Source organism: Sylvia atricapilla, chromosome 21 (assembly GCF_009819655.1).
Source record: "Sylvia atricapilla isolate bSylAtr1 chromosome 21, bSylAtr1.pri, whole genome shotgun sequence".
NCBI classification, from domain to species: Eukaryota; Metazoa; Chordata; class Aves; order Passeriformes; family Sylviidae; genus Sylvia; species Sylvia atricapilla.
The window spans coordinates 1,282,728-1,299,046 of NC_089160.1; the positions used below are offsets into that span (position 1 = coordinate 1,282,728).

Genomic DNA, 16,319 nt, shown 5'->3' on the forward strand with positions numbered 1-16,319 from the left:
TTCCTGTGAATTCCCTGGGTGGATCCCTTTGCCATGTTTGTCCCATCCATAGTGTGGTTAGTGTGACCTGCCCACCACATGGAACATCTGAGGGAAGCTCACACACTCAGCTTCTGCTTTTAGCTGGAAAAAATAAAATCCCACTGAGAAGACCAAATTCCCCATTAGGTCAAAATCTCTCACCTTCATTATTTGGTCTCTTTTCTGGATATTCCTATCCTAGAAGTACCAATCTTTAAGGCATCCTTCCCATGTTCTGGGCTGGCCAAACCTATGTCTGAAAGGAATAATAATTATATACTGGCTATAATTGAGTGTGGACTGCTTGCCAGGCAAATAGTGTATGGAATAGCTGAGGCTGAGCCTGAGTGGATCCTTGGATGGGAATTCCTTGGACTCAGCCTTGAGAGCTCCATTTGGGCACGTTTCAATCCAGACCCAAGCTCTGTGTGCTCTCAAATCTCTCTGTACCTGTGTGTGCCAACCTCCTGGACTGCCATTCGTGCTTTACTCCAGTTTTGCTCTAAAAAAAGGGAAAAGAGCACTGGGATTGTCCATCAGCCACCAGGGTGGTGTGTTCCTTGAAGGAAGAACCCGAGGTGTTGGGTGAAGGTGGGCTCCCAGGTGTTCCCGTGGAGTTTGGTGTCACTCCTCGCCGAGGACAGAGCCTCACTCGAGGCTGGCTGTGCTCAGCTGGGTGCAGGAGGATTCCAGGGAGATCCCAGCCTCTCCCAGTCCTGTCTGAGGAGGGAACAGCAAGAACCTCCCTCAGTTTGGGCAGTCCTGGGGGAGGGATCAGATCCCCACTGCTCCAGCCCAGGAATGGTCACTCCAGCCCATCACTGTCCATCCAGTGCCTCCTGGAGGCACCTTTCCACTAGTGGGAAAGTCGAGAGGCTTTGAAGATCTGAGAGGGAAGCTGGTTGCTTTTCTTCAGAGTAGGAGCCCAGGTGTCCGTGAGCCTGCTGGATCATTTCTAAAGCCAGAGCAGGACTTGTATTTACCCTGCTCCTTCCTGGCACTCCGTGCCGTGGCGGCATCCAGTCAAAGGTCGGATTTGATAACCTCAAAGTTGTTTTCCATGTTTTCCAGCCCTAATGATTTGTTAACTCTGGGACTGTGAGTGCTCCTGGGTGGAGGGCTGCTGTGAGTGACCAATTTAGTGCCGGTGGTTATCCCAAACGTGCAGGGAGGAGAGGGCTCAGCCCGGGCAGGAGCTGTGCACAGGGAGCCAGGGAGGAAGAGCAGAGCTCTGCTGTTCTCATGGAAACCTGCTGGACCTCAGTGCAGCGCTCTGTGGATCAGGCACTGGGACAGGCCAGGGAGAGGACACATCTTCCATATCAGCACAACCAGGGATTAGCTTCACATGGGCTCTGCTGCTGCCGGTTCCTCTGGGGTGAATCGTGCCCCAGAGGAGCTGCTTTCCACCCAGAGGCTGCTGGGGATTTTATACACACTCCATTTGCCTTTCCCCTCACATTGGAGAGTTGAGGTTTTTTCAGGTTTGGGGTATTTTATTTTATTTTATCTTTTTTAAGCTTAGGTGTTTTAAAAGTAACATTTTGGTTCACCTTTGGAGTTGCCATTTGACTTCTCCGTAGCACGTCGCGATTAGTGATTAATTGCACAGGACATGTTGTGACTCCAGCCCGTGTCCTGGGGTGCTTGTCGCAGCAATGATGCACTGGGTGATTACTCACTCCCCTTAACCTGACAGCTGTATTTCTTCCCCTGACTGCTTAATGACCTTGGCCAGGTACGTGCCTTGTGTTTTTGTTGGAGGGCGTTGGGGATGTGCAAATTTTTCTTTCCCTCGCGTGACCTTCATCCCGCCTCGGTAAGAGAAGGGAACTGTTCCGTGAACAGATGGAGCCTTATTTCTAGAGGAAGGTGGATAACACAGGAAAATCATTCATTCAAAACCCCTTCAGACAACTCAGATGTTTGCCCTGAGAGAGCGTCGCAAATCCTAGTGCAAATACCTGCTCGCACAAACTCTCCAACTATCTTGAAAATTGCGTGTGGATGTGGAAGTCATCCAGTCCTGGAGCAGAGCAGTGCCAAGGGACTTAACTGAGCCATTAAGGAAATTAAGAATAAACAGTAGTTACAGAAGAGATATTTTGTAAGCCGTGTGTAGGCAAGTTAGACTAAAAAAGGTTGTCAAGTCATAGCAGGTAAAAAAATAAAATGGTGTGCAAACCAATCTGGGGATGGATAATTCACTGCTAAAAGCAGCAAGGTTTGCTGCAAGTGGTGCTTGGCTCTTGTTATTCCTTAATGAATCGAATCTATTAGCCAGGGAAAACATCATGTTGTCTTGAAAAAAAACAAATCAGATTTGGATGCCTCTTTCCCTGCGTTTGTACCCATTTTAACACGAGCACACTAATTATGCTGTGGAGATGATTTTGTTATGGCAGAAATGGAGCTGAGTTTGCAGCTGTAACTGCGGAGCTCCGGAGTGCTGGAATAGGTGCATGGGGAGAGATGCCTTTTAATTCCATTGCCTTTCTCTTTAATATTGGTATCCCTGTGCTTCACGTGCAGCTTCGCAGAGTGTTTCTGCACCCTTGGGTGCAGAGGCAAGGGCCTGACTCTGGGGGCTCAGCAGTCTCCACATTCCCGTGGATGCCAGAGGAATGGGTTGAGGAATCGTGTCCACGGCCCAGTTTCTACACAGATGGCAACAAGCTCACCAATTCCCAGGCTTCCTGACATGCTTCCCGATGCACAGGGAGCTGCATGAGTCATATCGCTCCAGCTCCGGTCCTTTCGGATGGAAATTACACTTTTAAATACATTCTGTGATTACATGCAGCAGCGATGGGCTCGTTTGGAGGAGCTGGAACTCGTAGCCATTAAGTTGAGTGGCTGCCATTATGTCCCGTGTTTGCCAACAGATAATACACAGACATACTTCATCTGTGACAGCTCTGCCCTCTAGACTTCAAATAGCATTATCTTGGTGCAGAGCTGTTCTCTCCAGCACCATCCAGGTGCTCGTTTCCCTGCACCAGGCAGCAAATGTGGCCTCGTGAGGAGGTGAAGTGGCACAGGGGAGGGACAGCTTTGTTGGTGTCCTGTGCACCGTGACCTGCAGGGAGGGGAAAGGGACACTCACACAGTGGATGAGGTGACACTGATGTGTCCTGGTGGAGCCCTCTGTCAGGGCTCTGAGCTCACAGGTGTGGGGCCGTGCAGGCAGCTGGGGGTTTGGAGATGGCAGCAGGAAGATGTGGGTTCTCGTGGCTGTTCTCACTGTGCCTGGGCTGCTGCTGGCTCCCTGAGCAGCCCAGGGGGTCAGAATGTGGTGATGGCTTGGAAAAACACCTGATTTACCTTTCCACCCTGTGGAAGTGTCATCCGAGCCATGGCCCAGCTGATGGAGCAGGTTGGAGCAGCTGCTGCCTTGAGTCAGTCCTGTTGAAGGGCACATTTTGGCTGTGGCACTTATCCATGAAATCTGAGAAGCCATCAGCCAGCGACTTCCATTCATTCCTGGGCTGAGCTGAGCAAAGCAGCTTAGAGGTGCAAGGCTGCATATCCCTGTGCTGATCTGGCCAATCCCTGCAATAGGCTTACAGGATCCCATGGCAATCTGTGAGACAATCCCGTGCCTCTAACGAGCATCCAGTCATTACCTTCCTGACCACACTGCCTTTCCAGCCAGCACTGAACCTTCGGCTTGGAGGAGGAAAAAGTTCTGGGAATGAGAACACGGTGTCAGCTGGATCCTACCTGGAGTGTCACTGTTGGAACCAAGGGATAAAGGTGGGGTGTGACACAGCCCTGCAGTGCCACCCCTCTGCTCTCCATTGCCCCAGGTGCTGCTGCTGCTTCCCAAAACCCGCAGGAAGGCAGGGTTAGTCCTGGGAATGTTGAGTGCTCCCCAGCTCTGTGAGTGAGGCAGGGCCTGGGGCAAGATGTTCCTGGGGCAAGATGTTCCTGGGGCAGGATGTTCCTGGGGCAAGATGTTCCTGGGGCAGGATGTTCCTGGGGCAAGATGTTCCTGGGGCAAGATGTTCCTGGGGCAGGTTGTTCTTGGGGCAGGATGTTCCTGGGGCAAGATGTTCCTGGGGTAGGATGTTCTTGGGGCAGGATGTTCCTGGGGCAAGATGTTCCTGGGGTAGGATGTTCTTGGGGCAGGATGTTCCTGGGGCAAGATGTTCCTGGGGCAGGATGTTCTTGGGGCAGGATGTTCCTGGGGCAAGATGTTCCTGGGGTAGGATGTTCTTGAGGCAAGATGATCCTGGGGTAAGATGTTCTTGAGGCAAGATGTTCCTGGGGTAGGATGTTCCTGGGGCAGGATGTTCTTGGGGCAGGATGTTCCTGGGCCAGTCCAGGAGCCTGGTGAGCTCCGAGGGCTCAGAGAACCAGAGGATGCCCCAGGCTTTGGCTCAACAAGCCTCTCAAGGGGAGAAGCTGCTTTGCTCTTATCTCCTGGCTTTATCTCTTTGAAGTCGTGCCCGTTTGCCCTCTCAGGAGCTGGGGGATGGAAGGTGAGATGTGGCTGCTGTGAGCACCTGAGCTGAGCCTGCCTGGGTTTGCTGTGCCCCTGCTGCCAGCACGGGGGTGCTGGATGACAGGGACTGCTCCTCCCCGTGTTCCCTCAGGATGCCCACAGCTGCTTTTTGGTCCAGGTGCTGGAATCCTGGAAATCATGAGGAAGACACGTGGTTTCGCTGGAATAATTCTCACAAATATCATCATTTTGCTGGCAGAAAGTTTTGTCTGGCCATTTCTTATTCCAGGTGCTCATCCTGGTTTTTGCCTTTCCTGCTGGAAGCAGAATCAATGGGATTTTTTACTAGGTGCACAAGAGCAGCTGGATGGGCTCTTCTTGCCCCTGGCTTGGGAGGAAAGGCTGTCACTGTCCCTGCAGTCACCCAAAGCCCAGGCTGCTTCCTGGGGCCACAGGTCACTTTTCCAGCCATTGCTCCCTTTGTGCTTCCTTTAATTAAATTTTCTGTGGGCTCAGGGTCTGTGAAGCTGTTTGTAGATGTCGTTCCCCTCCTGGACTGCGTTAGATGGGAGCTGCAGGGACTGACCCTGAGAAACCAGGAGATGAGAACAGCAAATAAGGAGCCCAGGTGGTGAATTTAATCAGTGTAATACATTCATCTGGACTTTAATCCAGCCTGGGCATTGATTTGCACTAATAACAGCCACCACTTTTCAAGTTCTGAGTTCTCAGTACTAAAAATACCCTTTTTTTTAATATTATCATGTTGGCCTCTTACTACAATACCAATATATGGGAGTTATGCATTATTGAGGATTCCTGGGGATGTGTTTAATACATTGTGGTCCAACATGACACAATCCAGGCCTCTGCTTCATTATTAAATGGGGTTTTAGAGCACATTACAGTGACTCAATCACAAAGGGGCACTTGCTGCTGCCTCCCTGTCCTTGGCCATCCAGGAGTGATATTCCTGCTTTGTATTAATAGCCCTGCATTTGAATTCATTTCCTTCCATGGTTTTTAGACCCGGTCAACTGTGTCAGCTTTTAGAGGACAGAGTATCCATATAGAGTTTTATGAGTTCTGCTCCTTTCACTTCCTTCCTTTCCCTGGAAATTGCTGGATGAGGCTGCTCTGGGTGCTCCTGGTGTGTGTGTCCCTGTGCCATTGCCCCTGCAGGGGACAGCTGCGTGGTTTAGCTGTGTGTCACCAGCTTTGGGCTGGCTGGTGGCACTTCTGCAGCTGCAGGGACACAGATCCCACGTCTGGGATGAGCAGATCCCTTTGTGAGGAGTTGTGTTAAATAATTCAGTCCGCTGGGAGTCATTTGTGCGATTTTTCTCCTTAATTCCTTTCTGCTTTGGAAACTTCCAGAGGAACAGGTGATGTACATTTTAACATAAGTATCCTTTCAAACGTGGGTTGCTCATCAGAGCCATGACAATTTTATCTCCTCTCCTTGCAAAAACCGTTTGGTCGCTCAAATGAACTCAGTTTTCCCACAGTCTGCTCCATGGCAGGGAAGTTGTTTGCTTTCCAGTTTGAATAAGGACAGGCTTTTGGGGTAAAAGGAGCCTCGATTTGGCATTCCTGACCTTTCCAGTCAGGTCTTGGCCATCCCTGGAGGGGTTTGGAGGCTGTGGAGCGGCTGCAGCCCGGGCAGAGGGAGGCTCAGGATGGTGTCAGTGCTGTTTGTCCACGCTGTGTCCCTCAGCCCAGGGCTCAGCATTCCCCTGCAGCATCTTGTCCTCCTCTGTACATTCCCAGAGCTGAATTTATATCTGTTCTGTAATATTTATATCTATTTAGTAATATTTATATCTATTCTGGGTTATTCTCTTTGCTTATCTGCCTTACTGTGCCCCTTGGGTGACTGAGAGAGAAGCAGATCCCCCCTCCCCTGGGTGCTGCCACGGGCTGTGCACGATGCCTCGATGTTACAGGGCCCAGTGCCTGCTGGGCTGGGGCTTTATGGAACTGGGAACACACTTTGGGAATCCTGACTGCTCCCCACCCAGCCAGCACCCTGCAGGCTCAGCCACTGAGACTGGGCTGGGTGGAAATCAAAGCCCAGCTCCAGCCCCCTGCTCGGGAGGGATTTTGGGACAACTCCAGGTCTTTGTGGCCTTGGCTTGGGAATGTCAGGAGTCCATTCCGGAGGCAGGAGACTGGGATTTTTGAGAGTATCTTGGGTTTGGACCTTGGAGAGTGTTTATTGTTTGTGAGGGATCCGTGCTGACAGCCCTGCTGGCCCCCAGTGCTCAGCACCGGCTCTGCTTGCTGAAGGTGCTGCTTGCCCTGGAGCAGTTCAAACTTGGACTTCCAGCCCCAATCTCATCGTTTATCTGAGTTAAGAGAGGATGGCAAATGGGTTTTTTGTAGTTACTCCACATGAAATGTGTGTCGTGTGGCATTCGTGTGCCCCATCACAGGAGGGCTTGGGAAGGGACTGGGGTGACAGGCTTCATCCAGACAGCTCAAACCTGCACGGGCTGTGCTTCAGTGGGGTCCCTCTGCCTTGTTACCACTTCCCTCCTCCTCCTGGCTGCTGCCAGGGCTGTGCTCAGCTCTCCATCCACGGCCCTGCCTTATGGCTGCTGTTATTAATAGGAGTGACACGGGCAATAATCATAATAAGGTGGGAAATGAGACTAATGCCATCCCCTGGGCTCTGCTGCTGCAGCCTGGCTGAGGCCAGGTCGTTTCCTATCTGCCAGGTGAGATCTTCTCAGGGAAGTGTAAATCAATGGAAACTAGAGCAAGCCAGTCCTAAGGAACCTTTCTGTCTGTACTGACTCTCCGCATAACTTATAGAGAAATAAAAGATAGATAAAGCTTCCAACCAAGTGTGGCAGCCTTCCCAGAATATGGGACGTGGGAGACTCTCGCTCCAATCAGCCTCTTTCAGCTGAAATCCAGTCATTAGTTAAATTCATCAAAGGGCTGGAAAGCAGAAAGGGAAATTGTGTGACTTGTGCTTGACCTTTGGGTGATTGCACCTCAGGAGAGAATGAGCAAATCAAGTGGAGCTGCCCTCCCCTGTGTTTGGTGAATGAGCCGTGGGGCCATTCACTGAGATTGGGCATTATTCACTTGGTATAATTCCTGATGAGAGGTTTAAAAATAAACACACCGTCGGAGGGACTCCAGGGAGATTTTGCAGGAGTGCAGCAGGGATGGGCTGGGGGGTTCTCTTGTGCTCCTCCCTTTGTCTCCTCCATCAGCTGAGTGACCCCGGCCTGGCTGGGGGAAGGATTTGGGACTGAAACATGGGATGCACTGCTCCCCTCCTCACTCCATGGGAGCTCGTGGGAGTGGATTTTTTTTTTTACTTTTTTTTTTTTTTTTTTTTTTACCATTTTTTACAGTTTGTTTTACAGTCCCACCAGGAGCCTGTCCTGGCTGGGGGAAGGATGTGGGACTGGAACATGGGATGCACTGCTGCCCTCCTCTCTCCATGAGAGCTCATGGGAGTGGATCCCAGCAGAGCATTGGATGTGACAGCGACTGCCAGTGCCACCAGGATCTTGTCCTGGCTGGAGGAAGCAGCAGGATGTGGGACTGAAACATGGGATGCACTGCTCCACTCCTCATTCCATGGGAGCTCGTGGAAGTGGATTTTATTTTACTGGGGTTTTTTTCCCAATTTTATTTTTTACAGTTTGTTTTACAGTCCCACCAGGAGCCTGTCCTGGCTGGGAGAAGGATGTGGGACTGAAACATGGGATGCACTGCTCCTCTCCTCTCTCCATGGGCATGGCTGTGCTGGGAATCGATGGCAGTGACCCCAGAAGGGCTGTGGAGGTGACAGCAGGTGACAGCAGACTGCCAGTGCCACCAGGACCTTTTCCTGGCTGGGGGAAGGATGTGGGACTGAAACATGGGATGCACTGCTCCCTTCCTAACTCCATGGGAGTGGATTTTTTTTTTTTTTTTACTGTGTTTTTGTTTCTGTTTTTTGTTTTTTTTACAATTTTTTTACTGTTTGTTTTACAGTCCCACCAGGAGCCTGTCCTGGCTGGGGGAAGGATGTGGGACTGAAACACGGGATGCACTGCTCCTCTCCTCTCTCCATGGCCATGGCTGTGCTGGGAATCCATGGCAGTGACCCCAGCAGGGCCGTGGGGGGATTTGGGAGGTCACAGCCCATCCCCAGCCCCAGCAGCCCGTGTGTGTGTGTGTGTGTTACTGCCTCTGAAGCAGTGTGAGGTGCCAGTGCTCTCCCTTGGCTGGGGGTCTGCAGAGCTCTGCTGTGTCCTGTCCTTTCCCCCAGCATTTCTTTGAGCAGCAGCTCTGTGTCTCCCTCTTTTAGAAGCTGTTTGGCCTCCGTTGTGGAAGGGCCTGGTGAGCACAGAGTGGGAAATGCTGTAGTGATTTTACTGGGCTTTGATGCTGTCTGGATAAAGGGCGTCTCTGCAGCAGAACAGTTTGAACAAATGGCATCCACTCACCACGTTGCTCCCTGTTCCCCTCACAGCCTGCTCCTATTCCTGCATCCTGCTCCTGTGGAGGAGGGCACGGTTTATGTAACGCCGATTTCAAAGGGAACTACCCAGAGCTCTCGTTTTGTCACTGTTACAACTCTACTGATGCAGTAATAAATGATCTAATAGAGAAACGTTTTATTCGTATTCCCAGAGACCATGATCCTGGAAACTTTGAGGTCCTTGAAGTTTTCTAAGCAGATGGTGAATGATGATAGATTTATTTTGGGTTTTTTTGGGAGCATGACTCTTCATTTTGGATTAGTGAGAAGCTCAGTGCTGAAAACTCAGGGTGGAATCTTGTGGGCTTGCAGTGATTATTTATCCCTGGCAGAGGTATGGACAGGTGAGAGCGGTTTGAATGGCCCTTTTGTGCCCATTTCAGTCTCCAGGCTCCACTGAGCCCCTGATTTCCTCTTCAAGTGGGCCCATAAGAAGCCACTAAGTGTTGATGAGTTGGGAATATTTAGCAAAATGTTGCAGTCATGGCTGATTTCACTCAAAGATGTTCAATCCTCAGCTGCCTCACTGCAGGCAGGGCCTGAGCTGGAGCAGATGTTCTTGTCCAATTGTGCATCCTGGCTTGGGGAGGGAGCAGAGCCAGGGAAAAGGCACCAGATTGGAGGCAGAGCCTCACCCATTCCCCAAAATAATTTTCCAGTTGGTCCTGTCATGTTTTTGCTGGAGCAAAGTCCCTCTGCAGGGACATGGCTCAGAGATTTAAACCCTGGGAGAAGTTGTCACCCCTGGCTTAGGGGTCAGCTGTGCTTTGGGAAGCCATCCTAGGTGGTTTTTCCATCAGGATGTGCTGTGGGTACAGCCTGGGAGAGGCATTCCCCTTCCCTTCCTCTCCCTTGGCTCTGGATTAGCTCCAGAGCTGCTCCAGTGACAGATTCCCCCAGGTCCTGTCACAGGGACCTGTTCCTGTCATTCCTTTATTTAGGAATATTCTTTATTTTCCTGCTTGCTTTGATGGGGACAGTGATTTGCTCTCGATAAACGTGTCACCAAGGCATGGCTGGAAAAGAAAATTATAAAATGTGGAGTCAAACTCCCACTTTTGAGCACCTCCTTTGTGTTCCCTGGAAGCTCCCTTGTGGCATTAGTGACACTTTAAAGCCCTTTGGCTTTGGAAAGTGCAAGGGGAGAGTGAGACAGTGGGGATCTTTGGCCACGTGGACCTTTCTGAGCTGTCCCAGCACTGGGGAGGACAGAGGTCAGCACCCCTGGCAGTGCTGTCACACGTGGGGCCCTGCAGAGTCCCCTGAAACAATGGGTTTTTTTACTGTTTGTCGTTTTATTTTGGCACCACCTCTGATGTAACTCCATATTTCCAGCGGCCACGTTCCATCCTGGAAATGGCACCAGATGGGAAGAGGTTGCAAAATCCTGCCAGCCCTTCAGCAGGAATGGTTTCACTCTTTCCCACTGGCTCTGCTCGCTGTTGTAAAGCATTCCCCTCTTGTGCTGGGTGTTGGGAGGTTGAAGGAGCAGCTGTAGAGGGAGGGTTTGTGGCTGAGTTCCTGGAGGTTTGCTGTGGAAAGCTGTGGGGAAAATCCCTGGGAAGGCTGAGGCTCTGATCCTGGTGGTTCAGGGATAACATTCCCTGTTCTTAGTGTGCTTCCCACCGTGCATGGAATTAGAGGAGCCTTGTGTTTCTGCCCTTTTCCTTTTCCTCCTTAAGCCCATTCGTTTGTGGTGCTGGGATGTGGAAATGGCCCTTCCTCTTTCCCAAAAGGATTTGGGAATCCTTTTTGAATTCCTCTTTGGAATTTCCCTTTTACCCATGGCTGGAGCAGTGCCTGGTGCCCACACAACATCCCAAGAGTTAATCTGCTCTTCTGCCCACTGAGGAAGTTTTTCCTCCACCCCAGAAGGTGCTCTGCAGGCTCCTGTGAAGCAGGAAACATTATTCTCAGGTCTGCAGCTCCCAAATGCTCCTGGGCATTTCTGCGCTGATGTTACGAGGGGAGGAATTTTCTCTTTGGGCTCTTCACTTTGAACAAGCCACTGACAAGAATAATTGATTTTAATAGGAAGTAGAACTTCCACCTGGCAGACAGGCAGTGTTCAGGGACGTCACACTGAATGTCCTTGTCACCTGCTGCCTTTCCTCTCACTGCTTCTCTTTTCCTATGGGTAGACACTCTCCTAAATATCAAAGTTGTAATTTTGGTGAATTCACAAGGCTAAGTGGATTCTTCCGCTGGCTGCAGAGAACATAAGTTTATTTCCATCAACCTTCACCCTACAGAAAACTGCTGTGTCTGGGAGAGCGTGCTTTAAGATTTGACTATTCCTATAGTGATTATTGTTCTTAAATCCCACTCTTCGTTTTTGGCAGTGGCCAAACTGTGGATGGGATGAACAAACATTAAGATGTGGGAAATGTAAACTCCTGCCTGAGCCAGTTAAACACAGAGTGATTTCTGGGGCATGATTCACCTGGCTGGAAGGTAGATTGCTGAAATAGCTGGGATGAATCACACTCCAGATGTGTCTCTTTCCCTTCACTGGCTCTCAGGGAGTCCAGATGATTCCCTCAGCTGCAGTGTGGGAGAATCTGTCTTGATGGCAGAGAAGTTCCTTTCAAGGTCTTGGGCTGAATATCTCCGACCACAGCACTGAGCCCAGCTTTGAGGCCGAGAGAAGTGAACTTTCTGGAGTGAAGAGCTCCTGCGATGAATTCTCGGAGAAAATAATATTTCATGCTGACCTTTCTGCAGTTTGTCATCTCCTGCTGCTGCAGATGTCAGGTTGTGTCTCCATACCCTGCCCTGAGAGGGCTGGATGGCTCCACGGATGCAGCGAGATGTCTCACAAGATAAATTAAACTGGATCTTTTCATTTTGGGCCCTGACATTCTCTCAATGGGCTGAGCACGTGGGATGGCTGGAGCTCCAGTTCTCACTGTGCTTTTGGTACAGGCTGAGCTGGGTTTGTGCTCCAAAAGGCCCAGGTTTGCTGGCAGGATCCCTGGGATGTGGGGCTGAGAGCAGAGACCAGGGGCTGGACCAGCTCCTGCTGGCACTGATCACTGAGAACCAAACACTTCTCCTTGAGAGCACCTTGCAAAGCCCCTCCAGCTGCTGACACCCCTGGAAACACCTTCCAGACTGTGTGACCAGCCCAGAAAGGCCCAGGTGTGACCCCCTTTGTGTCCCCCTGCCAGCCCTCACTGCTCCAGCCTTGAGCTCCTGGGAGCCGGGCTCTGTGCCTCGGCCTCGGGGATGGATTTTTGCACAGTAGGGTTTGAAGCACAGTCCCTCTGAAGTTTGGGCTCGGTGACGTTTCTGTGGCAGTTTGTGCCCAGAACTGGCTGTGTGTGAAGTGACAGCAGAGTTTCTGTCAGCTGAAGCAGAAGCAGCAGGAACACGGCTCCTGCGTAATAGCTCTGTTCCTGGTTCCTCATCAGTGCAAAAGGGACTAAAATACCCAATGGCATTAACAAAAGGAACAAGTGTCAGGCCAACCCGATTCATTTTTTGACAAGAAAACTGATTTTCCAGCCAAAGAGAACGTACTCTACTGAATTTACTGAGAGGAGCTGAATGCAGCATCACTGAGAGCCACGGGTGGGAGGAACCGTGGGGAAAGGGGACATGTGAGGGATTACTGGGAGATCTCTGTGACACGGGGATAAATATTTCATGCTGTTCCACAAATCTCTGCTAAGGGGCCTTTGGGAATAGTATTTGCAATTCTGGTCATCTGTGTTCCAGAAAAATGCAGGCAGGGTACGTGGAAACCTGAAAGGAATGGTGAAATGCCTGGGGGAAGGAAAAGCTGGGGGCTGGAAGGGCAGAACTGCCTTACCTGGGACACCACACCTGGGCAGCATCCGTAAATCTGGCAGATGGGAAGCACTGGTGAAGGAGAAGAGCTCAGTCCTGGCAGGAGAACAGATCAATGGTACCTGGTCTCAAATGTATCGTGTGTATTTCTTCAGCTCTGAAGTCTCACTGGTTCCAGATCTGTCCTGGGCTTCTCTGTGCTTTAAACTGATCTCTGTTTGTGAGAGCACCCAGGAACCCTGACTGGGAGCAGAGCAAGGGCTCGTGAGGAGGCACTGAAACACCTCTGAGCATCCAGCTGTTGGGATCAGAAATCCATCTGTAACTGTCGCTTCTCCAGATGTGGCTCCCCAGCTTTGCTGAGCCCAGCTCTGGGGTGAGCTGAGGGTCCATCACTGTCTGACTGCAGCTGCTGCAGCTTTGGGTGGGAGCCTCTGGTGCCCAGCTGCCTCCAGCTCTGTCCCAAAAGCCCCAAAAAGATGTGGGAAAAGCCCTCACTGAAACAGGAGGTGCCTCTGCCTCGAGTTCTGCCATCACCTGAGGCTTGTTCTGTGCTTTGGTTTTGTGCCTGGGGCCCCAGGGCCTCGTGAGGCTGGTGTGGACAAATCCCCTGTGTGACACACAGAGGGGACAGGTTTCTTCTGCAGCTGGTTGTGAATTAGAAGGGACAATCTGTCGAAGTGAAAAGTGGGAGGAACACAGCTTTGCTTTGCTGCCCACTGACTGGATCCATCCGGGTTTTGAGGATGAAAGGCACTGCCAGGTTAAACCTCACAGGTCTTGCTGCTTTGTGTGGCTCACTCTACAACTGAAGGGCTGGAACTCTGCAGCTGTGATTGTCCCAAACCCAAGGAGCTCAGATTTTAAAGGAAAACCAGTCCAAGGCAAGGCAAATGGGGCCCTTTAATCTGTTGACTGGATTGTCTGCACGACTTCAGTGCTCTCTGTTGATGTTGAGAACCCTGAAGCTGTGCTAGAAGGTCTCCTTCAAGTTCTCCCTGTGCAGGCAGTGATTAACAGGGCTTTGGGGAGAGCAGACTCCCACTGGGGGCTTCTACACTGCATACCCACAGTGAGGTGTTACTGTCTGTGCTTTGTGTCCCCCCGAGCTCAGGGGACACTGTGGCTCCCAGAGCTCTGGCACAAGGTCTGGAATGGTCACAGGGTCGAGCTCTGTCCCTGTGAGCTCAAACTGGCACTTGGAGGGAGCCCAAGTCCATGGTCAGGGTGTCTCAGTGGCAGAAGGAGGCCCAGGATGGCTCTGAGCATGTGGGGAAATGGGGGAAAATGGGGAAAATCTGTGTTTGCTGGGACAGAGTTCCCGCAGTGGGCAAAACACAAACACGATTTATTGCTCTGTTAAAAAACACACAGCTGCCAGTCAGAGGAGCAGGGGGTGTCCTGGGCATGGATGGATGGATGGATGGATGGAGGGATGGATGGAGGGATGGATGGATGGATGGATGGATGGATGGATGGATGGATGGATGGATGGAGGGATGGATGGATGGATGGATGGATGGATGGATGGATGGATGGATGGATGGACGGATGGATGGATGGATGGATGGATGGAGGGATGGATGGATGGATGGAGGGATGGATGGATGGAGGGATGGATGGATGGATGGATGGATGGATGGATGGATGGATGGATGGATGGGTGGATGGTGGTGTTGGGATGGTCCCTCCTGCCAGCACACAGCAGGAGTCTCATTGTGTCCCAAAGGAGACCTGAGCCGTGCTGGTGCAGTTCTGAGGCTGCACAAGCCTCAGAGATGTTCCCAGGTCCTGTCAGACACCAGGCTGGCATCAGCCAGTGTCCAGATCTGCTCCCTGCAGACTGTCCCCTCTGCCAGGAGCAGCAGCACTGCCCAGAGCTTGGCCTGGGCTGCCGGGGCTGGGGCAGGGCTGTCAGTACATCACCAGCACTAAAACGGGCAGCCTCCAGTTTCAAAAAAACAAAGCCTTCTAAATCTGTGCACTAACTTCACCTGGATCTGCACGGAAAGCCTCCCCAAGCCTCTGACATTCCCACTGAAGCGAAAATTGCTTGGTTTTTTTTCTGGTTTGGGGAACCGTGCGTTATGCCAGCGGAGTTGTCCCTGACAGATGTGCATGTGTGGAGCTGGGAGAGGAGGTGCCACGCCCTGGGTGACACCAGACATGACACTTGAAGCTTGCCTGGCACAACTGGGAGCAGGATGAGGGCAGTGGGAAGAGCCACAGGGTGGAATTACCACGGATATTCATTGTCTGGCTGCGGGCTTTGCTGCGTGTGCTGCTGTGCATGTGTGAGGCCGGGGCTGCAGGCGTGCCCTGACTCTGCTTTTCTCTCCCCAAGCTGATCAGTGGTGGCTCCATTGTCAGTGCTGAGGCAGTATGGGATCACGTCACCATGGCCAACCGGGAGTTGGCGTTTAAAGCAGGAGACGTCATCAAGGTCCTGGATGCTTCCAACAAGGACTGGTGGTGGGGTCAGATCGACGATGAGGAAGGATGGTTTCCCGCCAGCTTCGTGAGGGTGAGTGACTTTTCTGCTTTTTCCTGCTCTGAGGGGATCACTGCCCCACAATCGGGATGTTAAAAGCTGAGCTCCTCCTCGGTTTGTGCTGTGTTTGTTCTCACTGGTGCTGATTCTCACTTCTTTGCCTGTTTTCTGTCCAAAAAGTCGGGGAGCAAAGAAGGTTTCTGCTTGCTGCTGCCTCCCCAGCACACAATTCTTCCCCCCTTGGTGCAGCTCTTGTGTTTCCCCCAGATCTGGCCAGTGCCAAGAACGAGAGATCCATGACTGGAACTGGAGCTGGGCTGCCCAAAAACCATTAATGCTGTTACTGTGGTCTGGGATAACAAATTGTGTTTGGTATTTGGAGCCTGACCCTGCAGCCCGTGGTGGCAACAAGTCTGGAAAATGGATTTGTGTCAGGTGTGATTGAGGTGAAAACCTTCTTGCAGAAACACTCTCACCTGTGTCACTGCGGCACGTCTCCCCTGTGCTGCAGCTGGAAAGGCTGAACAAGAACAATCTCATTTTGTTTGCTTAATTTAAACACTGAAATATTCTGGGCCAGTTTAAGCTCTCAGTGCACTGACCAGTGCTGGTTTCTTTGTGCTTCAGGGGAAGATATTTGACAGCCCTTTGGTGTGGTGTCACAAACAAACTTTCCACGGGAGGTTTAAGAGCAGTCCGGAAAACACTGTCCTGTTTTTTTTAAAAACACACCAAAAAACCAGATGAACTAGTGTCTTTAGGGCCCCAACCCATGGATCTTGGCCGAAGTCTTGGCTGAATTCTCCATCTCTCCCTGCACTGTTCAAAGGCTGGTTTTTAGAAACTTGGTGGGGAACAAAGGAGATGGGAATCAGTAAATCTCAGACAAATGTTTGAGACAAATCTTGGATCCTCATCCTCGGTGCTGAGGGTCACAGCAGCCTGACCAGGCAGGTTTCTTGCTTGTTCTGTCCAGTATCCCATGAGACCAATCCTTCCATCAGCCCCGCAAGAGGCTGGCTTGGTGTTCCCTCTGGGAATCACTTACTGAGGGCAGGCAGGGACCACACCCCTGCCCC

At 51.4% G+C, this 16,319-nt stretch overlaps 1 protein-coding gene across 11 annotated transcripts in view; it reads left to right on the top strand.

Annotated features, from left to right (window-relative positions):
* Positions 1-16,319, top strand: part of ARHGEF9 (Cdc42 guanine nucleotide exchange factor 9) — a 188,734-nt gene that overhangs the window by 116,533 nt on the left and 55,882 nt on the right. For all 11 annotated transcript variants that reach the window (XM_066333880.1, XM_066333881.1, XM_066333879.1 and 8 more), the window contains one exon: positions 15,094-15,273. In XM_066333880.1, coding sequence (XP_066189977.1) covers positions 15,094-15,273 — 180 coding nt within the window. The remainder of the gene's footprint in view (positions 1-15,093; positions 15,274-16,319) is intronic.